The following is a 27,125-nucleotide window of genomic DNA, read 5'->3' as shown; positions in this document are numbered from 1 at the left end:
TTTGTTGTTTCAGGTCCGATTTCTACCACTGGCTATAAGGGCATAATGGAACACATAAACAAAAGGACTGGGATGCTTTTCTGCTGAAGACCCCCTGCTGTATCAATTGCCGTCAATAAAATTTATCCAATAAAGATAACATGTGTCAGCCTTCCGTACTAAACAAAGTCCTCAGGAGAGTGGAACTGAAACCAGTTCCAGCCCAGAAGCTCATGCAGAGGCAGAAAATCTCAGCAATTGTTCATTTTTTTATGGAGCTCTCAATATGTTGACACCTTTTATTTTTTCAAGGATAAGAAATCTGAGTACCATTTTTTCCATTAGGCGTGAGCAATAGGGTGCGGCAGGACGAGGCCAATTTTTCACATCCACACCACTGGCAGGTTATACTAGTGTGTCGGTAGCAAATTGGGAAGTGTCATATCATTTCTGGTTTATATTCAGTTGCTTGAGGGGATGTGGGAGACCGTATGGAAAAGGCAGATCACATTTGCAGGCAGTTAGGGTGATTTCCTCTAAAAAACTGTCCCCCGCAAAATTTAATTTGATTAGTTCATTGTGCTAATTGAATGCCATAACTTTGGAGAAAGCCACCAATTTGGAGAAAAATCCTAATAATTTTTGGGTGATCCAAGGGACATCTCATCTGGCTTGGGGAGTGCACAAAATGGGGTTGGGGTAGGCCATACTTCCCTCACCCTTGTTTTACAGTCCTGTCCTTCATTGCAACCTGCCTTATTGCAACCTTAAATCTTTTGGCACCAGGCCACGGTCTCTGACTTCACTAGCATAACACCAGTGCACAAAAGCATCATTGGGAATGAACAGCAGAGTGTGTATGCGCGTGTGCATGCTTATGAAGGGTAGGAGGAAGGGAAACTGGCACGGAGCCCCAGTCTAGTCCAGGAGCACATTCCAAAACAAACAAGGCTCTTCAGCTGTTTTTTCTTCAAAAGAAAAGCATCCTGTTTTGAAAACCCTGAACAGCATACTGTGTTGTATTTGGCCCTAAACTGGTTCGAATAGAGATGGCATGTTGCTGTTGTTCTTTAGTAACAGATAAGATATTTTCTAGCATGTTTCAATGATGTTTCCTGAAACTTCAGTGAGTTTCCTGACACTAGGCCATGGAAGTTGTTCCAGAGGCTGCATCTCCTCCCACCTCAAATGGCTTGACCTTAAACAGGCAATTAAAATGCTTTAGCCTGACTTCTGTGTGTGTGTGTGTGTGTGTGTGTGTGTGTGTGTGTGTGTGTGTGTGTATAAATTCCTGGTGGAGATGAAAACTGCTAAAACTGTTTTGCTGATATGGAGCATCACACCTGTGTGAACTTTTTGACCCTTCTTGGAGGAGACTAGGCTGTGGGGACAGTCATGGTGAGCATACGCACTTCAGAACTTTTACCAGCCACTGGGTTTAACACTAGTCTTTTACAATGTCTGCTTATAAAGAATATCATGGTGGTATGGGTAGTTATATAGTGGACCCTTGGTGTTCACTGAGGTTTGGTTCCATGGCCCCTCATGGATACCAAAATCCATGGACACTCAAACCCCATTATATACAGTGGCATAATAAAATGGTGTCACCTAAATAAAATGGCAAAATCAAAGTTTTCTTTTTGGATATTTAAAAAAATACATATTATCAAACCATGGATGGTTGAATTCACAGATGCAGAATCCATGGATACAGAAGGTTGATTGTATCCTAGTGTGACCTTCTGGATAAATATAGGCTTGCTCTCTTTTAGCATGGACAGTTATGGATAGCCCAAACCATCCACTGCATCAAGGCAGCAAGACAAATAGCACAGCAGGGGTTTTGTTGCTAGTTTCTTTAATCCAATGCCATGCCCAAGGATGACTCTGAAATCCAAATATATATATTCCTTCCCGTTCTCTTCTCTAAAAGAAATGTAAACCTGAATCCTCTTAGTAGTACCAACTAGAGTAGATCCTCTGAATAACTGGATTTATCTATGGTCCAAAACACACTGCAGAAATAATTCAGTTTGAGATCACTTTAACTGTCCTTGTTCGGTGCTAATGGATCTTGGAAACTGTAGTTTATTGTGGCACCAGAGCTCTCTACAGAGAAGGCTAAATGTCTCCGAAAACCATAGTCTTTCCTATCCTTTCTTTCTGCTTTCATGTTTTTTTTTTTTTGGGGGGGGGGGATATACATTTCTGCAGAGACTGCATAGTATTGTGTTTTCACTGTATTTTTCACAGTATTTTTATTTAATTTAAATTATTTATATGCCACCTTTCCCCTATAGTCAGACCCAAAGCAGCTCACAGAGAATTTTTAAAGATTTATTTTATAGATTTTATATCCCATCCATCAGACAGCAGGCATTTTCAGAGCAGCTAGTAATAACAATTAAAAGCAAATAAAGCCATAAAACAAATAAAGCATTACAAAAATAAAACATGATCCATTTGCAAAATAACACTAACCTGAGAGAAAGTTAACATATTGCTACAAGGTGGTAACATTTACAAACAACATATACATAACCAAAAGCCCTCCCAAATCCCTAATAAAGTTTGAAATAATAATAATAATAGTGGTAGTATTTATTTATATTCCGCTTTTTCGCAAAGGAATCAAAGGGATTACAACAATCCTCCTCTGATAGCTCTACAAAACATTTAGAAGGCAATATAAACAAAAGTTTAATCAACTTAAAAGACAGACATGGAGTTAATGCAGCCTGGGAAGTAGATATTTCAATAATTCTTAAGGACAATTAATAGAGTAAGTTGTGGTCTGCTCAACCTAATAGAATGATCTCAGCCCACATTAAGGAATTATTATTTTTATTATTATTATTATTATTAGTAGTAGTAGTAGTAGTAAAGAATGTTCTTTTGAAATTGCCCAGAAATGGCATTTGACCCAAGAGAAGTTACAATTAATAAATCCAAATTTATTATTAAGTTGTTGGAATGGGTACAAAGCCATGGGAAGTTTTAATCATATGTGGTTAGACCATCCCAAAGTGGGCAGATTCTGGGCACAGCTGAGTGATGGTCTACAAAAGATTATGAATCAGTCATTGCAATCTGCGTTGTTATTGTTATATTTATTTGAAAGTGAAAACAGAGATTGCAACCTACAGAGTTGATGTTAATGTTGTCTGGTGTGCTGAGCTACTGTAAGAGCTGTATTTTATATAGATAGATGTAGGTAGATATAGATATTTGTTTGTTGCACTGGCTGATTGTAAAGCTTGTTTTTTAAGGCATACTTATTGAAGAGACCGTCCCATTGAACTTAACGGAGCTTACTTTACAGTCTTGTACTGTGAAAAACTGAGAAAAAGAAAAGATATTCAACTGTCACTGAAAAAGAGGGGAAGTGGGTAAAAAAAGTGACCAGGATTCAAATCCCTGTTTGACCATGGAAACCCAATGGGTGATTTTCGGAAGTCACATGCTCTTAACCTCAGAGGAAACCTCCTCTGAATAAATCTTCCCAAGAAAATGTCATGATAGGTTTGCCTTGGGGTCACCATAAATCAGAGACAACTTGATGGTACACAAGAACAAATCCTTTTCAGCAAATCTCCCTTTCTGGTATCAAAGGGACTTAGTCTATTGGTAACTCTATTTGCTATGTCAGTAGAAGATGTAGTTCTACATCTGATGTTATATTCAGGGTATGTAATCCTACACTCAGGCAAAGTGCATCACAGGGACTCCAAAATACAGCCCCTCAAAGCACCTATTCAAATAAAAAATGTTTTAAAAGAATTTCACACCAATTTGGGATTGAATTTTCACCTGAAAACTGGCCAAATGCACTTAATTTGGCCAAAATGGCACCTGTTTCTGGAATGCTAAAACATGGTGATAATGCAACCTGCAAAATAGTTTAAAAGGCATTACATATTAGGTTAACTATTTTAAAAAGATTGAAGGTGCTGGAGGGGCTATATTAGTTGGGCGGGTGTTGTAATGATGTAATAATAAGAGTTGTAATTTATGTAGATAGATATAGGTAGATATAGATATTTGTTTGTTGTACGGGCTGATTGTAAAGCTTGTTTTTAAGGCATACTTATTGAAGAAAAAGTCCCATTGATGGAGCTTACTTTACAGTCTTGCCCTCACCCCCTCAGCAGTATGCAGATCTAACTGACAGTAAGTCCCACTGAACTCAGGGGGCTCTACATCAAAGTAGGTTGTCATTTTTCCCTAAAGAAGGTAATACTTCATTTGTGATGTGTGATTTGTCACTCCTCTAAAACATACTAGGTTTTGATTCTTATGAGAAGCCCAGCTAGATACATCATGAAGTTTAATGGCGCATGTCGCCACTGTGAAGACTTGGAAGAATAACGCAAGTCACACCATATGGTGGTGGTACAGCAATCTTGAGGCCAAAAAGGGGGGGGTCACTTTTCTGACCCCCAGCTTCCATAGGCATGGGACTGAAAACCAGGCCTGACTTCACTTTTAATTATCACTGTCATTATTTTTAAACCCATGGCATTTTACTAGATACAAAGTGATCGACAGTAGTTTCACAAATCATGACTCACTGCTTATGTACAAAATGTTCATAAAGAAGGAGCTCTGGTCTTGTCTGTTGTCGTTACGCAAATGTTATCCAACTCTTTTATCTTCAGAATCATTCTGTCCTTCTTTGTCTTGTTCGGCTCAAGCTGGGCTCTTACAGCTGTGGGGATCCATGTGCTGCAACTAGAGAGTAGATGACAATGCCCACGAGCATAGTGGCTAGTGTGCCTATAGCAGAAGTGGCCACAATCACACCCCTATAGGTTTCTGAAAGTGAGAAACAGAAAATCACAAAGAGGTAGCTTGCAAAATATCTAAAGACAGCCACTAACAGCCCTCATCATCATGTCCCTGAGCTAGGTTGAAGTTTTCTATAACATTAATAAGCAAAATATATATTCATGGCTGGACTGGATTCACCAGGGCACACTTTACATTTCAAAACCTGGTATTAGAAATAAAATCTTCTCTGACTTTTTAGGAGCATGTGGAAGACTTATTCTTGCAGATCTTCCTGATGTAATTCAGGCTATCATGTATCCAACACTTCTAGATAACACAGATGTTGGCCTAAGTCCTAAACTGAGATCCTGTATGGGGATATGTATTGCACATGTGTAATTATGATACACAGCATCTCCGTCTTTTTTTAAAAACAAAAACAAAACCCTTTTGTCTGCTATCATGGCCAGTAGGGAACAGAAAAAGCTACAAAGAAACATCCGACTGTGTTCCTACAGCTAGATGCACAGAAATGCCATAATCCTTAGGCATCTCCAGAGGACTCCCAACAAATCTCAGAGAATGCCTGCTGCTGTCTTTCCAGCCATAGGAAAATAGCTGGATGCTTCTCCATCCCTGCCTCTGCTCTCTGCTGGAAATGAACATGCTAAGAAGGGCCATGCTGAAAAGCAGAGTTTCTTGGCAGGATTTTGGTTATTCTCTGATTGGAACAGAATTCTCATCTCCACAACAAAAAATTAGTTATGATGACATAAATTGGAATCATGCTGTCGTAATGCACTAACAGCATGCAGCCCATTCAAGCCCATTCAATCTAGAGTAGAGCCACTGAATCAGTTGAATGTACTTATGCATTGATTCACCATTCATCATATGTGGGTCTCCTCTAGTGGGGGACAAACCAATAGAGTTCAAGCTATTACATACTAATTTGATGTGTCATCTTGTAATTTATGCTTAACGGTTGTTGTAAGCCAAACATACACACACACACGGACACACACACATAGGGCTTATAAATAATGGTAAAGAAATAAACAAAGACAATATACAAATGAATGGTAGAGAAAAAGCTTCACTCATTCAGCCCTGATTATGAGTGAAGCATCAAAGAATAGCCCTTATCAGATGAGTCTGGAACTGGGGGTCTTCAGCACTGGGCGGTTCGAATTCACGTTATTTCGCACAATACCATCATACCTGGGAGCCCCTCCGAATTGGCATGATTCAAATTGGCCAATACGCATTCGCGCGAAGTGCATTCAGTGCAGAATGTTTTGTCACACCGGTGCTCAACATGAGGATTGGCCGATTCGTATCGGCCCCCTCGCACATGCTCAGTGGTGCCCTGCATGGGTTGCGACCTTAAACGCTTCCGGGGTGAAAGGGGAGGTCACGTCATGACAGCCCGGTAAACAGCTGGAGAGCCAGCTCATGCACATTAACAATCGCGATACAACGTGCCCTCTCTACATTCCTCTCTGTTTCCTCTCTACATTCCTGCTTGGTTTTAACGTTACCATGACCTTCCCTTGCAACAAATTAGCAATGCCCGGTTGTACGTGTGTGTGTGTGAGTGTGTGAATATGTATTCTGAGGGGGGGGGAGGACCAGTTCCAGCGGCTGTCAAAGAGGCTGGATGGCCATCTAAGTAAATGGGGATGCTTTTTTCCTCCTCCTCCTCCCGGCTTGGGAGCCAGCATAAGCTGCATCCCAAGAAGGGAACAGGCGCGGGGCTGCTAGAATCGCGGCGATCGCCGCCGTTCCAGCGGCCCCCGCGCCTCTTCCCTTCTTGGGATGCAGCCTATGCTGGCTCCCAAGCCGGGAGGAGGAGGAGGAGGCTGCCGGAACCACGATTCCAGCGGCCCCCCGCGCCTCTTCCCTTCTTGGGATGCAGCTTATGCTGGCTCCCAAGCCGGGAGGAGGAGGAGGAGGCCGCTGGAACCGCCCCCCCCCCCCCGCTTCCCTGGAACCGGCAAGAGGAAAGACCCACCGGAAGTTAAAATTGGAATCTGGGGGTCTTGCGATGGAATTCAGGATTGGGTAGTCACACCAGAGCCATTCGCACTGAGATCGAACAGAGCCCCAATCCAGGATATTGCCAATCCCCTTATCAGCGCACTGGCCAACACGCTCCAAAAAGAGGAGCCAGTACGCATTCAGTTCGGCATCTCGCGCATTCACGTGAGTTCGGATTGGGCCATTCGAATGCTGGTATGATGGTATTGTGCGAAATAACGTGAATTCGAACCGCCCAGTGCTGAAGACCCCCAGTTCCAGACTCATCTGATAAGGGCTATTGACATGTCCAGCCCCCTCCTGGCAGTAAACAGTGGTACAATAAGCAGAAGCAGTGGGTCCTGCCTCAATTCCTCATTATGTTGTCACTTAGTTGTGGGAGGAAGTTGGATGTGTCACCCTTCAGCAACCTGCATATAAATACTGCAGAACTTCTTTGCTCTGTATGGCTGCCTGGGAGCATTTGTGGTTGTGGCAATGGTACCACAATCATGGCTATGAATACCAAACAGTTACAAAGTTGAATGTACGCCTTGCTTACAACACTGCAACAGCCTAATGAATGCCAGCCTTCAATAATAAATCTTGGGAGTTTGGGGTCCCAAACATCCAAATTAAGACTGTGCATGCTTTGTGGGTGCAGAATGATACCAGTCTATTCGGAGACAGGGAGCAGTAAGTAAAGAGGAAATGAGAATGGAATGGAGTGCCCTGAAAAATGGGCACAGCCAGTGGTCTAGCTAGAACTATAAATAAGAACTACATGCTGACACATTTTAGTGCATATTCCCCAAATGCAGCCTGTTCCTCCTACGGAATTGTGGGGTGAGATTTCCTGCACAGATGCCATGACTCCCACACAGTTCTAAGTCCTGGTGTCTCTTTTTGTTTTTTAAAAAGAAACAATTGTCATGACTTTTCTTGATGGAACTCTTGACCCTAAACACTTTAAAAATCTTGAAGATCACAGTGGTCTTTAAGATCACAGTAAGGTCAGTGCCAGCACACACTCTGCAAAGAGCAGTTCTTACTACGAGCCACTCGCATCTCCGGTTTAAAGGACCTCGGCTAACACTTGCCAGCAACTGATCTGTGTTTGAGACTGTGGAGTGATGTTATCAATCTGAGCTGGCATTATTAGACATAACAAACTTTCTCATCATTAAATTTAAGTAGCAGCCTACATTTGAGCCTTGCGCAATTATTTCACTATTGAACATTGTTGGCTGTATTAATGTCACTTGGATAAAATAATACGTACAGGAGAAAAGAACCAATGATAGGCAATTGTAGAGCTTGGAGCAGTTAACTTTTCAGACTATAGATCCCAGAATCCCTAACATGACTTTCCAAACTCCAGTTAAATTATCTGTGGCAAACATGGGTATATGGAGGTTAAGAAATCGCGAAAGAGAATTATTTCCTTAGCTGTAAGGAAAATAGGGTTCTACATCCCAAAGTGGTAAAAACATTTTAAATGTTGAAAGTCCTCTTTGAACAAGAGGGTGGGGTGGGACATGAAGTCAGATTTTTTTAAAAATGAACTCAAAATGCTGCTCTAAAAGCACACATTGGGCCTACAAACTCACCTGGGGTCTTGAGTTCCAATTTGGAGGAAGTAGCAATGAGGGCCTCCTCATGTGCATTGTGATTCAAGGTCACATGGCAAACAGCTTCTTGTCCATGGTCATGTGGCCGAAGGGCAATGACATGAGTGACGTTAAAGCTCTGAGGTCCAGGCCTTGTGATGTTCTGGAGTCTCCAGGAATGCACCTTCTCGGTCCCTTTCAGCAAAGTCACAGTGAGATTATGAACTGGTGTTATCCTTATAACACGGCATGTCAGGTTGTAGGCCTGGTGAAGACTATGACTGGGTGAAGATTTCTGGAGCAAAATGTCCATCTGCTCTGGAAGACATGAGATTACAGGGTTTTTTCAAACAAAAATTACAAAGGTAACTGGGGTGACTGAATGACAGCTTCCATTCCAGAGAATCAAGGAGACTTCGGGGCTGTACAGATGGGCGGTGGGACACCACCCCTGTTTGCCCCAGATTCAGGCCATGGTAACCACATGCTGCAGCCTCCAGAGTTAGCAAAAAGAAGCCCAGAAAAGGGGCTTTTTTGTTTCATCCTAAAAGGGGCACCATAGGCGCACGAGCGCATCATGATAATGCCTGTTCCACACTGTGCCGTTTGGGCGCTGTGCCCGGCATGCGTCATCATGGCATGTGCCGACAAGGCCTTAGAGTGAGCTATAAGTCAGCAGCACCACATCCTCCATTACATCTTCTTGCATCTTTACAGCCATTAATTTTCTGAGGAGGTTTGAGGAGGCAGGTATACTTACTACCCTGGCTGCTTTACCCTGTGTCTGTGTGATGTGGTGGGGCTTGTACTGAAGGTTGTAAGCTCCCCAAAATTCCTCAATAGGTGCTTCCCCCCCCCATATGCACACTCTTAGGAGTCACTCACCATATGTTAGTATTGTGGCTGTTGCCTTTTTGCTTTTTCCTTCACATGTGCAGAAGCAGTGAGCAAGTGATGCCTGCTCTGTGATATTCTGTAGCTGAGTGGACACCCAGCCAGGTCCCTGTAATACTCTTCCCTTCCGAAGGCTTGTCTCCAGCCTCACTTTGGGGGTGGATTTGCAGGTGAAGCTGCAGTTTAGCCAGACAGAAACTCCCTGCTTCACAGCAACCATCTGTGGAGAAAGGGTTACCTCAAATACCTCTTCAGAAGTGCCTGGAATGACAGAAACCATAGGCTCAGTTATTGCACTAAACTTGCCACCAGCCACTCACCTATGGTAAGAATGGCTGCCAGGCAACTAGCCTAAGAAGCTTTTCTAAATTATAAGAGAGATTCTTTTTTTCTTCTTTCAAATAACCATGATGTGCCACAAATGGCCAATGCAGGAATATGAAGGTGGGCAAATAGGGAGAAAGTGGCATACCAACATTTGAGTGGTGTAGTGCTTTGAGTGTTGTACAGTGGCTCCACCAGGGTTCACATCCCCGCTCAGCCAGAGAAACTCACTGGCTGACACTGAGAAAGTCACACTCTCTCAGTCTCAGAGCAAAGAATAAATCTTTGCAAAGAAACCCCATGATAGACAGAAGACTGAAATGACCTGAAGGCGCACAATGAAGTTTATCAGACAAGGGGAATTGGAAGTATAATCTGATGGCAATCTGAACACAATCATGGGGTTTAATGTTATTGCGTGATAACCCACTACATGCAAATTCGGGCAATGGGAAGTCAGTCCGAACGCAATCATGGGGTTTCACGTTATTGTGTGATAGACTGCCACATGCAAATTCGGGCAATGGGGAGGCAGTTCGAATGCAATGCGTATTCATATAATTGCGTGAAACTAGTGACTTTAAGTGAATGCGTTCTGGCCTCACTTTCCTTTCATTCAAATTTAAGAGAAATTCCTCCCATTTGATAAACTCCAATGACAACACAATTTGTGGTCCTGTTTGGAAAGCTGATGTTGATGTTTCAGGGTTTCTGTACACTTACTGTCCTCTCTGCATTGGCTCAAATAGAAATAAGTTTTGAACAAAATCACGCAAGAGCCAAATGAGCGTCTCATCAGCTCTAAGTTTTGTGTGCATGTTTCTTTGTTTTTGTATGCTTTCTTGGGAATACAGAGGGTCTCTTCCAATTACAACAACATTTCATTAATCAAATGAAGTATTTGCATCATGAATGGAAAACAAAAAACTAAAGAGTCTCTTTGAAGAGCTATATTGGCGGATTTGAATCTAGTGCAAGGAGATCTTTCACTTCTTGAGTTTGAAAAAAAACCTTTGCCATCAAAATCTGTGACTAGATTGATGCTCATCAGTAGAGGTTAAATTAATGTATGGCTTCTGTCTTGTGGCACTCCATTAAAGCAGGAATGGGCAACAGTGGTGGCTCTGGAGCCTCCCTTTCTACACTGGTACACACATACACACCTGCGCCATAAGAATGCTAAGAATTCCCCTCCCTTACAAAACAAAAGGAAGTGGTTGGGAGCTCATTCCCCATTTTGGCAGCTTGAAGTCCATTTTCCACCTTGAAAGAAGGGCATTTTTGATAGTTCAAATGTGTCATACAACTGATTCAAAAGTGGATTGCCATTCCTTGGGGCCATTCACATAGGCTTGCCAAATCCCGGGAACTGGCGGGACTATCCCTCTTTCTGGGAGGTGGGCATGGTCCCGTCCTGCTCTTCCTCAGTTCCCAGGCCAGACAAGGCCTTCTCCAGAGGCAGAGGAGCATCCTCCGCCTCTCAGAAGCCCTCGCCACCAAGCTGGGCTTAGCATTTGGCCTGGGCCTTCCCACAGCTGGAGGAGGCCCAGGCCGAAGCGCCGAGCGTTGCGTGGCGTCCGCCAGCCCTGGAGAGGCCTTGGAGGTGGCGGTGTGCTAGGCACTTCAGCCTGGGCCTCCCTGCGGCTGGAGGAGGCCCAGGCCGAAGTGCCGAGCATTGTGCGGCCTCTGCCAGCCCCGGGGAAACCTCAGAGGCAGCGGTGTGCTCGGTGCATCGGCCTGGGCTTCCCTGCGGCTGGAGGAGGCCCAGGCCAAAGCGCAGACCATTGAGCAGCCTCCGCCAGCCCTGGGGAGGACTCGGAGATGGCGGTGTGCTTGATGCTTCGGCTGGAGGAGGCCCAGGCCGAAGCACCAAGCGTTGCGTGGTGTCCGCCAGCCCTGGAGAGGCCTCGGAGGTGGCGGTGCGCTTGGCACTTTGGCCTGGGCCTCCCTGCGGCTGGAGGAGGCCCAGGCCAAAGCGCAGACCATTGAGCAGCCTCCGCCAGCCCTGGGGAGGACTCGGAGATGGCGGTGTGCTTGATGCTTCGGCTGGAGGAGGCCCAGGCCGAAGCACCAAGCGTTGCGTGGTGTCCGCCAGCCCTGGAGAGGCCTCGGAGGTGGCGGTGCGCTCGGCACTTTGGCCTGGGCCTCCCTGCGGCTGGAGGAGGCCCAGGCCGAAGCGCCGAGCATTGTGCGGCCTCCGCCAGCCCCGGGGAAACCTCAGAGGCAGCGGTGTGCTCGGCGAATCGGCCTGGGCTTCCCCGTGGCTGGAGGAGGCCCAGGCCAAAGCACCGAGCGTTGTGCGGCATCCGCTAGCCCCGAGGATACCTTAGAGATGGTGGCGCGCTTGGCGCTTAGGCCTGGGCCTTCCCCGTAGTTGGAAGAGGCCCAGGTTGAAGCACTGAGTGTTGCACAGCCACCTGGGCCTCCCCGGGGCTGGTGGAGGCCCAGGAAGCAGCACAACGCTCAGCGCTTCAGCCTGGGCCTCCCTGCATTTTTTTTTAAAAATTAATTTTTAAAATTAATTAATGAATGAATTAGTCCCAGTTTGATGGCAGCCAATTATGGCAACCCTGCATTCACACTATATTATAAATTGTGTTGCAAAGTGGTTTAAAAGGGAGTCAGTCACACTTGTGCCGGTTTTGCCCTGAATTCAAGGAGGGCACTGTGGCAAATCCCCTAAACCCATTTCTTTCAGGAACTGGAATTTCCCCATTTGTTTTCCAAAACACCAGGTTTTATTGAGGTGCCGCCAAAAGGAACTTACTGCCAATCCCATGTGCAGGGGGCATATCATGCCCACGCCTTTGTTCTCTCCCTGCCAGCCAAGCACTATTCTTTTTCCATCTCAGCACTTGGTTGCGGGAGTGAAAAAAGCAGAAATGCAGTGGATTCAAACTTCCCACGCTTTGGAAAGTGGTCTCTTTAAAGCACAGCCCAGCTTTTCTTCTTTTCTGCCCATCAATCCCCTTATCTGCCCCGATGTCTCATTCCTAGTCCAGAGCTCACCAAAGCCAGAGAGGGGTTCTCCTGGGAACATCATTAGGCTGTGTTTTGTTTTTTTAAATAAAATCTGATAGTTTGTGCACATATTTGCTATTACATGGCCACAGTATTACATATTTGCTATTACATGCTATTACATGGCCACAGTAGACAGCATCTTTAAACACTCATGTCATCAGTATGACAAAGGTGTGAATGATTTGCTTGACATTTCCCCAAAGAGTGTGACATAGATGAGCATCATTTGATTGATAGTTTTAAAAACCCAAGAACAATTGAAATGGCGGCTCCATTTTAAAATGATACAAATGATAATGTGAATTTCATCAGGGTTAAATTGCCACAGAGAGATTTGATCAGGAACTTTGATTTGGTATTGCATCATCCAATCTCCCCAGATCTACTCATTACAAAAACACTAGTGATTCTCCTAAGACAAACAATTCATCTTTATTTATTTATTTTTTCAGAAAAAGAGTGGTCTGAGGAGTTTGGAGAGGCCAAGGGCCACAAAACACAATGGAGTGGTGCATTTTGTCCACCCCTGTCTTAAAGGACCCAAGTCAGTGAATGTAAACTCACCAGCAAGTGTTAGTGATTCACTGTGAGATGTCTTTTCAAAGAGTGGCCCTTCTGGTCGCAGATCCAGAGTTGCCTGGCAGATGACTTTCTCCCCATGGTCTTCTTTTTGTACAGTTATGCCATGGGTCACCACAACCTCTCTGGCTTGTGGGTCAGTAAAATTCTCAAATGTTTTCACCTGAAGCTCTTTCCCCCCTTTGAATAAGGTCACAGTGAGGTTCTGGATGGGGGCCACACTGGGAACCCGGCATATCAAGTTGTACTCCTTGCCAACCTCCATCTTTGGCACTGGATCCAGAATTACATGCTCAGGAGCTCCTGGAACAGAAAAGAACAGGGCAAATGTTCCACAAAATATTTTACGGCCCTGGAATCAAGCTTTACTGTTAAATCTAGGGAAATTGGATGACACATACATCCACACAATGTGAACGAGGCCTCTGCTGTCTCCAACCAGCCCCTTACCTCAGTTTTCCCCCTCCATTTGCAATGAAAATTTGCAATGGTTTACAGAGTAAGTGTGGGATAGTAGTTTCAGTGTTGGATTAGGATACTGGGAAGTCAGGGTTTGAAAACCTGCTGCATGGAAACCCATTTGGTAACCCTGGGCAAGTCACACTCTCTCAGTTTAAGATGAAGTCTATGGCAATTTCCCCTGAACAAATCTTATCCCCAACCCCCCAAAAAACCTATCAGAGGGTTGCAAACAATTAATTGATTTCAAGGTATGTAACAACAGCTACCAAATGGCTTTCAATAAACTGCCAAAAGCAACTAAAACTATTTCATCTACAATAAGACTGTACAGTGTTTAAAATGGGAAACTGAAATCAAATATCAGCACGTCAAATTAATATTGGACTTCAAACCCCTAGAGAAAACAGATGCTGAAAAATGGAGTGGGGGGAATAAATATCAGGGTGGGCTTCTCTAAAGAATGAATAATGAAACCAGACCATTGAATTACTGGATCCCAGGAAGCTATGGTGGAAAAGATCTCTGCCTGACGCTCTCTAGAGCAGACCTGCACAACTTGGCCATAGGTAGGGGCCAAAATTAAACCAGGCTAAACTTCTTCAGGCTGCAGATACATTTTAATTCAATATTAATTAATTAATATTAATTCCATCCTCCTCATCCTCTGCCTGGCCCTCTCCTCAGGAGAAAACAGGGTAGTGGAGGAGCCTTGCAGGATGAGCATTTACCCTTCTTCCTCCTCCTCTGCATGTTCTCTCTTCTTAAAAGAAGGGCAAGAGTGGCGGGATACAGACCACCCAAAAAGACTAATGGAGGAAATGAGAAAGAAAGAGGAAGTACAAAAGAAATTCCCACCACAAAAAGAAATATTAATTCACATCAAAATTCTTCAATCACAAGTATCTACGTATGCTAAGTAGGAGAAGAAGGCTCCATAGTGCCCTACAGAATAGGCAGTTATTTCCTGGTAGGAACAATCATGGAATCTGAGTCTGAACCTGAAGCAGATGTAGCAGTTTTTGTTAGAGCCTGCGTGGCTTGTTCTGCTGCAGTGGTTCTATCAGAAACTGAGATGGCAGGAGCAGAAGGATGAGCCTTGCCCATGCTCTTCATAATATCTTGGATGGGTACAGTCTTAGACAAACCTGGTTCATGTTGAGTAGTAGAGGTGTCCTCTCAGGAGACATGCTCATCTCCCCTTGTACCCTGCTGGACCAAAGCAAGGATGGATACCTGTCCCTTACACTTGGTATGGTATCATGTGTGTCTGATGTCCCAGGTAAGCATCATTCTTATAGTAGTAAGTATATTGTCAGCCACACACAGCCATCACATGTCAAAGAACTCTGGGAACCCAAATAGGATGTGTCAAATGAGAACAACCAGGAATGTCTGACCCTGTGCTGGCCTTGATACCTCCAGCCATAACTATCTCCATGATGTGAGCACTGGTACCATCTGTGTTGACAATATCTCTATCTATCTATCTATCTATCTATCTATCTATCTATCTATCTATCATCATTTGATATTTATGCCACCTTTCTTCCAAAAAGGGACCCAAGGTGCCCCACAATATCTACCATAGGAAGATGACATATCAGAGGCAGATCTTGACGTTGAACATTAATAGGACCGGGATTGGTGTTGACATCAGTGATGGGGCAAAGGTAAAGCCTGTAGAGCCTTTGAGGTTACAGATAGCTGGACCAGTGATGGTGAAAACATCACTCATATAACAGGTGAAGAGTCTAGAATTCTAGAATCTAGCACAATAAAAAGATTGGTAGACTGTGCAAAAAGGATCTGTGAAACCCACTTCCTGGAAGATGAATTGAAGCACCTAAGACTGGGCTCTATGGCTAACGGTTACTCCAGCTCAGACATCAGAAGTGCTGCCAGACGCAGAAAAAACCACAGGAGTGAAGACAAACAACCGCCTAAAGGGGAGGTATTTTTACCATAAATCAAAGGAGTGACAGCTAGAATAGGGAAAATGATGAGGAAACACAACCTCCAAATGATCTACAAACCTACCAAGAAAATCCATCAAATGCTGTGTTCATTGAAGGACAGGAGAGACCTTCTCTCTGCCACAGGAGTTTACCACATACTGTGCAGCTATGAACAGGTTTACATAAGGACCATGAAATGCAGCATCCAAATACGAATCAAAGAACGCAAGAGATGCTGTGGACTGAGCCAGCCAGAAAAATCAGTAGTAGCAGAACATGTCATAAACAAACCTGGCCATAGAATGCTATTTGAAAACACTGAAATTCTGCACCATTCCAACAACTACCAAGTCAGAATGCATAGAGAGGCCATTGAAATCCAGAAACACCTGGACATCAACAGGAAAGAAGAAACACTGAAAATAAACAAAGTATAGCTACCAGTCCTGAAGAACACCAAAATCAAGACTCGGTTCATGCAAATGAACCACCTAGGGCCAGGGGTTTTCCCCACAGACAATGTATTGCTAATTAAATAGACATACATCCACCTTGCATGTCCTCCCACCCTGAGGACTTGCCATTCGATAACAGACCAACATATGGATTAACATGTAAATCCCTTCCCCCCAACCAAGAGTCACACAAGTGTATATATACCCCACATACTTCCATGCCACCACCCTCCAAACATGCTAACCACAGGTGCAGGTGAAACATCATGAGTAAATTCTTCTAGAATGCGGTCACATAGCCTGAAAAATCTGCAGAAAACGATTCTAGAATCTCCCCATCAGGAGCCAACTCTTCACTACATTGGTTTTCAGTAGTAACTTGTCACTAGTACCTAGTAGTAACTAGTTATTAGTAGTAACTAGACACTACACACTCAGTAGAGACTAGATACTCATGAAAAGAATGCTCAGAAGCAACCTGGGTGAATCTCATGTAGTTGCTTCCTACCCTGTGCTTTCACACCACAAGCGACATGCAAAAGGGAGCTCTGTCTCCTGGCTCTTTGTCCCAGGATTTTGGTTCTGCAGGTGACACTTTTTGAAAGACCAGCGAGACCAAGTTGCCCAGAGAGCTAGTTTGGCTCCAAACCCAACACCAATGAAGTATGAATCCAAAGAACCTGTTCATCAATGAACATGAATATGATTCTTCTCAAAACAGTTGCAGTGGCCAGGAAAAAATATGTGCTGGAAATATGCTGAAAGTGTGGGATTCTTCCATCATATGTGATAGACATGCTCAGTAGCAAAAAACAAACAAAATTGGAGACACATTCGCAATTTGATCACAAAAATAATTTGTAAAGAACCTCTGTTCCAACCAGTACTGTATTTATTGAATATGACAGATGGCATAGAAAAAACTGGGGAAAAGAATCTGCACAATAATCCTCTATATGATCACAGCAGCAAGAATCTTATGTGCTCAAAAGTGAAAATCCCAAGATCCACCACAGACAGATTAATAGAAAATCAAACTTGTAGATATGCTTGGCTTAGAGACAAATCTAGAAAGAAGATAGATAAAGAATGGAAAACAGTTCTATCATTCTGGAATGAAAAATGGACACACACACACACACACACACACACACGTATGATGAAAGATTAGTAGGCTGATGAAAAAGAGAAAAACCAGAAAGAAACTCAGGGGAAAAAATAATGAATTAAAATAAATAAAAAACAAATAAACAGCAAAGAGATTTAAAACAAAAGGGAAAGTAATTTAAGTAGAGAGAACAGTAATGGAAAAGGGGGAAATATTTGGAAGAACAAAATGTTACATGGAGCCACTGACAAGCCTAGATGGGAAGTTATGTAAGCAACAATGGGAAGATGTAAAATGTAAATACGGATTCAAATTTAACATCTGTTTACTTGCTGGTATTTGTTAATATTAGCACTGCTTTAAGGTTTGTGCTTGTATTATAAAAATTTATTTAAAACAAAACAGCTGCAGTGACAGACAAAAATGAACTGTCAGTGTCAGCAAGAAGTGAGCAGGGCTACTCTTCAGAATGGTATAGATGGTTCCAAAAGAGACACTGTGCAGGCTCAAGGTAACCTGTTTTTGTGAGTGACAGAGACCACAAAGAAGTATCCTTCCCTTGTTCCACTCATTGCCCTTTCTTTAAAGATGAGCAGCACCCTGCAATGTCAGCCTTCCCTGAATGATTCTTCTGACTGACACATGACTTATGGTAGACTGTGAAGTTTACATGGTGAGGTTTTGCAGCCCCAGTGGCACAGCGGGCAAAGCACAACAGGGTGACTGTCCACTTGTCAACACTGGTGAGGTTGAAGGCTTTCCATTTTATCTCAGTAGTCTCATTTCCTACCAGGAAGACCCACTTTAAAGTTGTCTCAATACCAATATCTTGACAGTTTGAACTACAGTTCAACACAACGGAGCCACCAAATTCCACCACGGGCTTTTCTGGCCGAATTCTTACAAAGTTCTTCTCAGTTCCTGAAAAAGAAAGGTTGTGATTCATTTAAAAACACAGTCAATCATAAAAGGGGATATAAAATTCCAGCATAAAATGATATTGGAAGAAATAGGAGAGAAAAGGAAAGATAGATTGGACTTGAGGGAAAGGTAGGAAGTGGGAATACAGCAGGTAAGGAGGTAAACTACACTTCCCAGGAAAATAAATACGTTTGTTAAGATCTATCTTCTTTTATCCAATTGGAATCACACTTTAAATCAGTGGTTTTCAAACTTTTTAACCTTGTGATCGCCTTTACATCTATATCCAGATGTTGTGGCCCCTTTGCTTGACTTCCAACTGGATGTAGATTTATTTTATATGAATAAAAATAAAATTATTTTGTTTGCTTAGTGTACATATTCATTCACATATTCATGTATATTCATATTTTAACATTTCAGGTGTGCATTCAGTGAGTACACCACATCTACGATAAGTTTTCCTTTCCTTTCACAGAAATGTGAGCAAGGTGGCCAAAATTATTACTGAGAAACAATACACATGCTAGGAAAAAATGCAACAATTTGTATTTGTCTGAACTTATTGGAAAAGGCAAGACTTCATCACTCCTTTTCTCTCCCTTCTCCAGGGCTGAACCACAATCCCTTGTTTACCAGAAGTGCTGGAATTTAAAACTGATTTATTCCTGAGTTCACAGTATCCATTCATTTTGCAGCAGTGAGGACAGGAGGAACCAAAGGACCTGGTCCTTAGTTTCTCCAGATCCAAGTGGGGTTCAGGTGGAGGGTAGGCTGAAGGCAGATCTCTGGTGATTTGCTATATAACAGCAAGGATTTCTCACAAATAGTTATTTAACAATAATTGTTGATCTCGTTCTTTTAAAAGACACATACCTGTATAAATTATACAGTTGGTCCTCCACATTTGTGGCTTTGACTTTTGTGTATTTGATTATTCCTGGATTTGATTAATATGCTTTCTCTAGGAATCTCTAGTTCCTCCAACATGACTCTATGGTCAACGTCAGCCAGAAGTTGTGCTGGAGGACCTAGAGGTTCCTAGAGAGAACACTTCTTTAGGCATTTGTAGCACAATGCTATGGTCAACTTTTGGCAGATGTTGACCATAGAGATGTGCTGGGGTACCTAGAGATTCCTAGATAGGTTGTCTCCCAGGTTAAAAAAAATTAGTGTTTTTGTTATTTGCAGTTTTTCCACTTTCACAGGGGTCCAGCACTTTTAACGCAAGTAAATGTGAAGGGCCCGCTATCTTGCTGAAACTGAGAAAGCTTGGAGAAGCCAGGAGTCTAACTGGGAGTGTTTTTGAGGGAGGAAGGACTGTAGGCTCAAATTCTTTTAAATTATTATTTCTGTTCCATTTTTCTTTCAAAATGGAACCCAAGGCAACATGCACTTCAGTGCTGGTACTCAAAATAAATTCCTGGGTTCAATATTGATTCAGTTTGTGCATCTTTTAAATGAGGCAAAAGTGGATACCAGTATGTTAGTAGATCTGGAAATACTGCTCATTGCTGTTCTGACCCATGAATGGTGGTGGAGCAGATTTTGGATTTTAGAATATTTGCATATACATAATGAGATATCTTGGAGATGGGACCCAAGTCTAAACATGCAATTAATTTATGTTTCATATAGACCTTATACACATAGCCTAAAGGTAATTTTATACTCAATATTTTTAATGATTTTGTGCATGAAACAAAGTTTGTGTACACTGAACTATCAGAAAGCAAAAGTGTCACTATCTCAGCCATTCATGTTGGCAGCTTGGAACTTTGGAATATTTCGGATTTTGGAATTCTGGATAAGGGAGACTCAATCTGTATATTTTAAAATGCATATTTTTTCCTTCCATTGGTTAAATTAGGGCTGAGCAAAGTGCTGTTTGTGGGCAGCATGTGGCCCTTTGGGCCCTGCACTACACTATGTGGTGCTCAACCTTCCCAGAAATGGATTTCTTTTAAAAATCTGTGCCGATTTTCAGGCAGAGTTTTTTGCGGTTTTTTGTTTGTTTGTTTTTGTTTTGGCCCCAAATGGCAAAACTGGATTAAAACAGGATGCAAATGCCTGATTTAAGCCTTACACCTCCAATGTACTTCCAGTCCTCATCAAATCCCCCAAATCACAAAAAGACTGAAAAAATGTTTACATGCATTTTCAATATGTGTGCCTTTTTTTCATACACAATTTTCAGACACGCACATTTAGGTGTACATATATATTCGGCTGCAAACTGAAAAATGTATGGATTTCTGATCACAAATGAAGTCATGTCTGTAAGGTGTAAAAATTCTGTTCAAACATGAACTGAGAGAAATGTTTTACTGATCTCCAGGAACGGTGCACATATTGTCATACAAAGAATAGAGCTTAGCCCTAAAGCTCTCTTCCTGTCACTTTCTTTTGGCCTAACCTACTTCACAGGTTCATGGCAAGGAAAAAAAATTGGATTATTCCACATAGGATGTCTTGAGTTCCTTGGAAATCCACCAAACTACACATACTTTTCTTAGTGGAAAATCTGGACACAGACTGCAAAACAACCACTTTTGGTGCATTTGCACATTGTTCCATTTGATGACACCAGAGAATAAGAATGTATTATTTCTGTACTACATCTCCTCACAGTCTGTTAGAGAAATGTGTTGCTTCTACCCATGTGACATTGCTCCCTGCTGCTTGTGATAACAGTTTGGCTTTGAGACACTCCCTGAAGGCGACTTATTGATGGAAGTAGATTAGCAGTAGAGCAAGACCTCTTTCTAGTGGTTGAGCCTACAACAGGGATGACTGTTATAGCTGGGAGAATCCATCTCTCCTTCAGAAACTCTGGGGATTGCAAATAAGCTGAGAGGGAAAAGACAAATCCAAGGAGAGTGATATATGATGTCAGTTTCAGCCAATTGAAATGTCTTAGAGCTTCCCTCCTGCATGTTCTGGCTCCATTACACCGCTGCTTGTGACATTAGTAAAGTCCCTTGTTTCTCATCTTGTTTTAAGCTAGTTGTCATTTCTGAAATGTGACTCTGCACCCCTTCATCATAATTACTTCTACCTTTTCATTTTTGAGCCACCATAATATAGCAGTTTGAGCATTGGACTAAGAGCCTTATTGTATTCAAAAAACATGTTTATCTTTCTGTCTCCACATGCTGCCAAAACACTTTTGTTTGGAGACCATGGTAAAACCATCCCTTTTGCCAAATGGATTTTTCCAGCTTGGCAAAAGGGACACTTTCATGACTGCCCCCTACACTTTTACAACTGAAACAGATCCAAAGTGCTTCAATGTCATGTGGAGTAAACACACGTCATCATCCTGGTGTAGAGATGAAGATCTCGGCCTGTATCTACACTGGAGAATTAATGCAATTTGACAGCATTTTAACTGCCATGGTTCCATGCTATGGAATTCTGGGACTGGTAGTGTGCTCAGATGTTTAGCCTTTTCTGTCCATGCGCTCTGGTGCCACAGAAAACTACAAATCCCAGGATTCCATAGGGTAGAGCCATGACCATTAAAGTGGTGTCAAACTGCTTTATTTCTGCAGTGTGGCAGCAACCTTAGAGTCAGATAATTAAATATGGGAAAGAGGCAATCCATCAACAACCAAAGCCCCATACTGTGAAGAGTCTTGAAGAACAGCACCAGCACTTTGAATTGGAATTAAGCATAGTATACATGTCAGGACACTTACTTGCAACAGTTGGAAAGAACACAATGCATCCCAGAAAAACAATGCAGAGCTGCAAGGGTCTCATCATGACTGGAAAAAGGAAGGATTTAGATTTAATAATTTATTGACTGTTTGCCCCACCTTTCTCCCAGAAATTTTAAACAAGAATAAATTAAAATCAAAATTTTCAAAAGTTACAAAATAATTTTAATAACAATATTATTAAAAACCATGGTAAAAACAGAAGCAAGGTTTTAACTTACAAAACAACCCATTTAATTACTGTAGTAGCTGCCCCAATAAACGACAAATCCAAGGTTGTATTTTATGCTTTAGAGAAGCATTTTTGTCACCACATCACTATTGCCACAGGTTTTGCAATTCTGTTACTATTTATATGGTCTGGTTATAAAGTTCCTTCCTGGGCACCAGTTCACTCCATCCATCTGAGGAAGTAGACCGAGGAGCTTAGCGCACAGCTAAAAAAAACCATCTTTTGTGCTGCTGAATTCAATTGGAATTCAGGATACATCTGGATTTTATCACATGGATTATTGCTCCTGATGCCACAGGGGAGGGGGGTTTGGGAGGCTGCATCCCGGATAAAATCTAGCTAGAATCCTAGTTCAGCTGGCCAATTTGCAGAGCTGGTATCCCAAGTTGAAATTGAATTCAGCAGCAGTAAGATACATTTTTGAACTGTGGTGCACAGAACTGGACGCAGTATTGTTCCAGGTGAGGCCTGACCAAAGCAGAATAGAGTGGCATTATTACTTCCCTGGATCTATTCTAGACACTATACTTCTATTGATGCAGCCTAGAATCGCATTGGTCTTTTTAGCTGCTGAGGACACTGCCCCCCAAAAAAGAATTGTGGTCCCCAAGTGAAATTTTCTTTGGCACCCAAATTTCAAGGGTTTGGTGGCCAAACTTCAGTTGTGCTTTTAGAAAGACAGTGTAATCATGTAAAGAAAAGAGACAGGGAAATAGACCATTGGAATGAGAATCCAGCAGAGATGAAGAATTTTCATTGTCTCACTTTCTTCAATGTTAGAAATCTGGGGACTGAAGGAAAATTGAATAGGGAAGACAATAGGTTCATTTGCTGCCTTCCTGGGAGCTGTGAAATAATAAAACCTGGAAGGCCATGGTAGTTTTAAAGATGTATCCACACTATTAATTTTAAGCTCCTTGAGAGTGAATTGATATGGCTTTTCCTAGATAAACTGCAACTTTTTACTACAGGTCTTATTCTCCAGGGACTTACCACAAGAATATTATTTGTTTCTGTTCTGAGTTGGAACAGCAATTGGTGCCCCCTTCATCACCCTTATGGTGATAAAAGTAGCCAAGTAATTCCGGCATGTGTGGGAGAAAACACCACCAAGTGCTCCCCCCTTCCTGGCAGTAAAACGACAATAACAAGAAGGCTGAGACTCATGATTTATAACTAACAATTTGTTGCCCCTTCATGACACTCAAAATCTGCTGCCTGATGCACCTGTCCAACTCCATATAATTTGGGTCCCTAAGTGTGGGGTGCTGGCGCTTCATAGTGTGGAGTCAAGACCATGGCTTGGAAAAGCTGATTTGGGAATTATAACTTCCAGAGTTATAATTTCCAAAGTCCCCAACCCAGCACACTAATTATGGGAACTGTACCCCAGGCAAATAACTTTCCAAACTCTGGTCCTGACAAATAAGTATGGAAACAAGTCTGTCCTTGCTTCAGCACCCCCACTTTTACACAAACCATGCCCACTAACTGTTCTGATCTTCCAGGAACAGTTCTAATAAATCCCCCATCATCCCACTTTTCCAGCTACTTTTGAAATGTCCCAGTTTCTCTTCCCTTCTTCCACTTTGTCCTCAGTTTACTTCAGTTACTTCAAACTGAGTTCAAAGTGCAAAGGTAGTTTGCACTCAATTCAGCAGGAGGGGAGAACAAAGGACTGAAAGCCTCTGCTTTTTTTTCTTTCTTATTAGTAACATCTGCTATCTTGACAACATTCTGATGCTGCATAGGTAAACATGTCCCAGTTTTATCTGTGAGATGTTGGAGAGTATAACACACACGATAAACAGCCTGTGTGGTGCTGTGGTTTGAGTGTTGGACTAGGACTCTGAAGACCAGGTTTAGAATCCCGGCTCAGCCGTTAAAACCCACTGAGTGGCCTTGGGCTAGTCACACTCTCTCAGCCTCAGAGACAAGCAAAGGCAAACCCACTCTGAAGAAACATGCCAAGAAAACCCTGTGATAGAGTTGCCTTAGGGTCACCATAAGTTGGAAACAACTTGAAGGCACACAAGAATAACAACATCACACACACTCATGCACATTGCAAGTAAAACTAGCACGCCAGGTATTTATGGAACTACCTTGTGCTGAATCACACCATTGGATTTATCTTATCCAGGTGTAGCTCTGGAACACCTTCCCTGTGAAGGTCGGTCAGGCTGTCTTCCTCCCACTCTGGTATTTTTTCATCCAACACTGAAAACTTTTCCCTTTGACAGGATTTTTTTTAAAAAAAAAATGTTCATGGTTTTACTGCTGCTTCTTTTTTGTGCTATATTTCATATCGCTGCTACCGATACTCGTGTCATTAATGTGTATTTTTGCTCTTTGATACCTTTTGTTGTTGATCTGTATTCCTTAGACAGTGAAACTGCTTTGAATTCCCTATCAGGAGAAGAATAGAGTGTAATATATATATATTTAAATACTTGGATATAATTCTTTTCTCCTCTTTTTTGGTTTTTGCTTGCTTTTAAAACGTTTCTCCCATTGATTTTACATTTTAACACTGGGTTCTGCAGCCTGGTAAAGGAGGTGAAGTAGGCATATAAGAATGCTAATGTTATTTTGTGCTTTAAAAAATTTACGAATTGTAAGCCGCTCTGATAGCCTTGGCTGAAGAGCGGGGTATAAATAAAAAATATTTTTATTATTATTATTAATAGCAAATATTATAAATTTCTTTAGTCATTTCAACTCACTTACTGTATATTTATCCCTTCTCCTTCTTGTACAAAACTCCTGTTGTTGCTGTGTGCCTTCATGTCACTTTTTACTTATGACGATCCTAAGGCGAACCTAAGGCGAACCTATCATGGGGTTTTCTTGGCAAGGTTCGTTCAGAGGAGGTTTGCCATTGCCTCCCCTGAGGCTGAGAGCATGTGACTTGCCCAAGGTCATCTAGTGGGTTTCATGGCCAGGCTGGGAATCAAACTCTGGTCTCTAGAGTCAAAGTCAAACACTCAAAACCACTATTCCAGGCTGGCTTTCTGTACAAAATTCAGGACCATGTATATGTGAATATCCCTTTTTATCCTCACAACATCCTTGTGAGGTAAGTTAAATTGAGAAAGAATGACTGATGATGATGATGATGATTATAATGCCTTTTTCAACAAAGGGCAGTATATTAAATCATATGCAATAAAAATGAATGATAAAACACAACACAATAAAATGCTAAAATAATATAATAATATTTGTATAGATCACCCAATCTGGTATAGACTGCTCCTAGATCACCCATGGCACAGCGTGGCCTAGTGGTAAGAGTGCTGGACTTTGACTGTGCAGACCAGGATTCGAACCCTGGCTCAGCCATGGGAACCCACTGAGTGACCTTGGCCCAGTCACTCTCTCTCAGCCTCAGGGGATGGCCATGACAAACCCCTTCTGAAGAAACCTGCCAAGAAAACCTTATGATAGCTTGACCTTAGGGTTGCCATAAGTAAAAAATGATTTGGAGACAGACAATAACAGCAACAACAACAACAACAAGAAGAAGATTATGCAAGCTACCTCTGGCAATTCAATTTAGCTTCATGTACAGGGTTCATGCATTCTCCCTTACACACTGATCACAAAATGACAACAAGGTGATGTGTGGATCACTTACCTGAAGTAATAATGATAATGAGCGTGGCCAGAAGGAAAAAAGGCATCCAAACAAGGCGAATTGAGTTCAGTTCAGTGTAGCTGGCATTCATGAGGCTGATCTTCTATGGGTTGAAGGACAAGCACGTTTCTGCTGGTGGTGCAGGGTGGATAGTATACTATATCTGCTGGGGGAGATAAGCCATTAGGTTGGGTTTCTACACAGACAACGCTTGGGGAGGGATTTTTTCCACCCGCAAAAATTGCAGGCATGACCCAACCAAAGTTAAGCAAGTCTGTGGGTGCATCTACACTGTAGAAATAATGCCATTTGATACCACCTTAACTGCCATGGCTCCATCTGACAGGATCTTAGGATTTGTAGTTTGGTGAGGGACCAGCACTATTTGGCAGAGATAGTTAAAGACCTTGTAAAGCTTCAAACCCCAGGATTCCATAGGATGGGACTAAAGCACTTAAAGTGTCAGGCTGCATTATTTCTACAGTGTAAATGCTTCCTAAGTGTCATTTATTTCAGTGGAAGAATTCAGCATGTAATCAAGGCTGCATTCTTGGGCACATTTAATAAAAGGGGTGAGAATGATGTGATTCTCCAGATGTTATTAAACTACATCTCCCAGGTGCCTCAGCCAACATAGACAATGAAGAGGAAAGCAGAATGTCTTTAGCTTATGGAGACATAATTCTCATTTCTGCTTTATTAAAAGTAAAGCCTAATTGGAATACAGTGGCATATACTTTTGAGTAAATGCCACAGAGGTATCTGATTCTGTATACCTCTTCTGCTAAAAGCTGTAGAAATACATTTGTTGTTGTGTGCCTTCAAGTCATTTCTGACTTATGGCGACCCTATCAAAAGGTTTTTCTGGCAAGATTTGTTCAGAGGAGGTTTGCCATTGCCTTCCCCTGAGGCTGAGAGCATGTGACTTGCCCAAGGTCACCCAGTAGGTTTCATGGCCAAGGTGGGACTTAAACCCTGGTTTCCAGAATTGTAGTCCCAACACTCAAACCACTATGCCATGCTGGCTCTCATACCCTTGGCTAAATTGTGCCCATTGTTGGACTTTAGTACAGATTCACAGGTTCTCCTATATTTGGGGAGGGGGGGGGTAGGGTGAGTCCTGTAGCACCACAAAAACTAACAGCCAAAAGATTTTGCAGTTCAGTGGATATCTTGTCTCTGTGTGGTAGTATCTTTGTGATCAGCCAGTCTGTCAGTTCATCTGCACCTCTTTATGTGTGATATGATAGCCTTTTGGCTGAAGAGCAGGGTATCAATAAATAAATATTATTGTATATTATATGTTTGGCACATAAGTTAAACAAATAAAGCAAGCCTGCACAACATATGGCCTGGAGGCCACAAGTGTCCCACCAAAGGATTTTGGGTGGCTTGTGAAGATGTGGAACAACTTCAAGGCTCTTCTGC

The 27,125-nt window shown here is 42.4% G+C and overlaps 1 protein-coding gene across 1 annotated transcript; it reads right to left on the bottom strand.

Moving 5' to 3' along the window:
* Positions 1-2,305: 2,305 nt before the first annotated feature.
* Positions 2,306-25,815, bottom strand: ICAM4 (intercellular adhesion molecule 4 (Landsteiner-Wiener blood group)). The gene is made up of 8 exons (XM_089535240.1): positions 25,698-25,815; positions 21,805-21,873; positions 17,758-18,103; positions 14,810-14,870; positions 13,188-13,554; positions 9,267-9,536; positions 8,382-8,699; positions 2,306-4,797 (listed from the first exon to the last, which is right to left on the bottom strand). The coding sequence occupies exons 1-8, from the start codon at positions 25,786-25,788 to the stop codon at positions 4,685-4,687; spliced, it is 1,635 nt and encodes a 544-aa protein (XP_089391366.1). The 5' UTR covers positions 25,789-25,815; the 3' UTR covers positions 2,306-4,684.
* Positions 25,816-27,125: the final 1,310 nt, after the last annotated feature.

The sequence above is a fragment of the Sceloporus occidentalis genome, unplaced genomic scaffold (genome assembly GCF_023333645.1).
Source record: "Sceloporus occidentalis isolate IW3139 unplaced genomic scaffold, rSceOcc1.0.p SCAF_1, whole genome shotgun sequence".
NCBI classification, from domain to species: Eukaryota; Metazoa; Chordata; class Lepidosauria; order Squamata; family Phrynosomatidae; genus Sceloporus; species Sceloporus occidentalis.
Note: the sequence above shows the minus strand (reverse complement) of the source record. Positions and strands in the feature narration are given on the sequence as shown.

Excerpts from the sequence above, each read along its gene's own strand:
- ICAM4 (XM_089535240.1), bottom strand. The coding sequence starts at position 25,788 with ATGAATGCCAGCTACACTGAACTGAACTCAATTCGCCTTGTTTGGATG. Across the intron at positions 9,537-13,187 it reads TGAATCACTAACACTTGCTG|GCACTTCTGAAGAGGTATTT; the intron begins GTGAGTTTACAT and ends CTGTCATTCCAG. Across the intron at positions 4,798-8,381 it reads ATTGGAACTCAAGACCCCAG|AAACCTATAGGGGTGTGATT; the intron begins GTGAGTTTGTAG and ends TCTCACTTTCAG.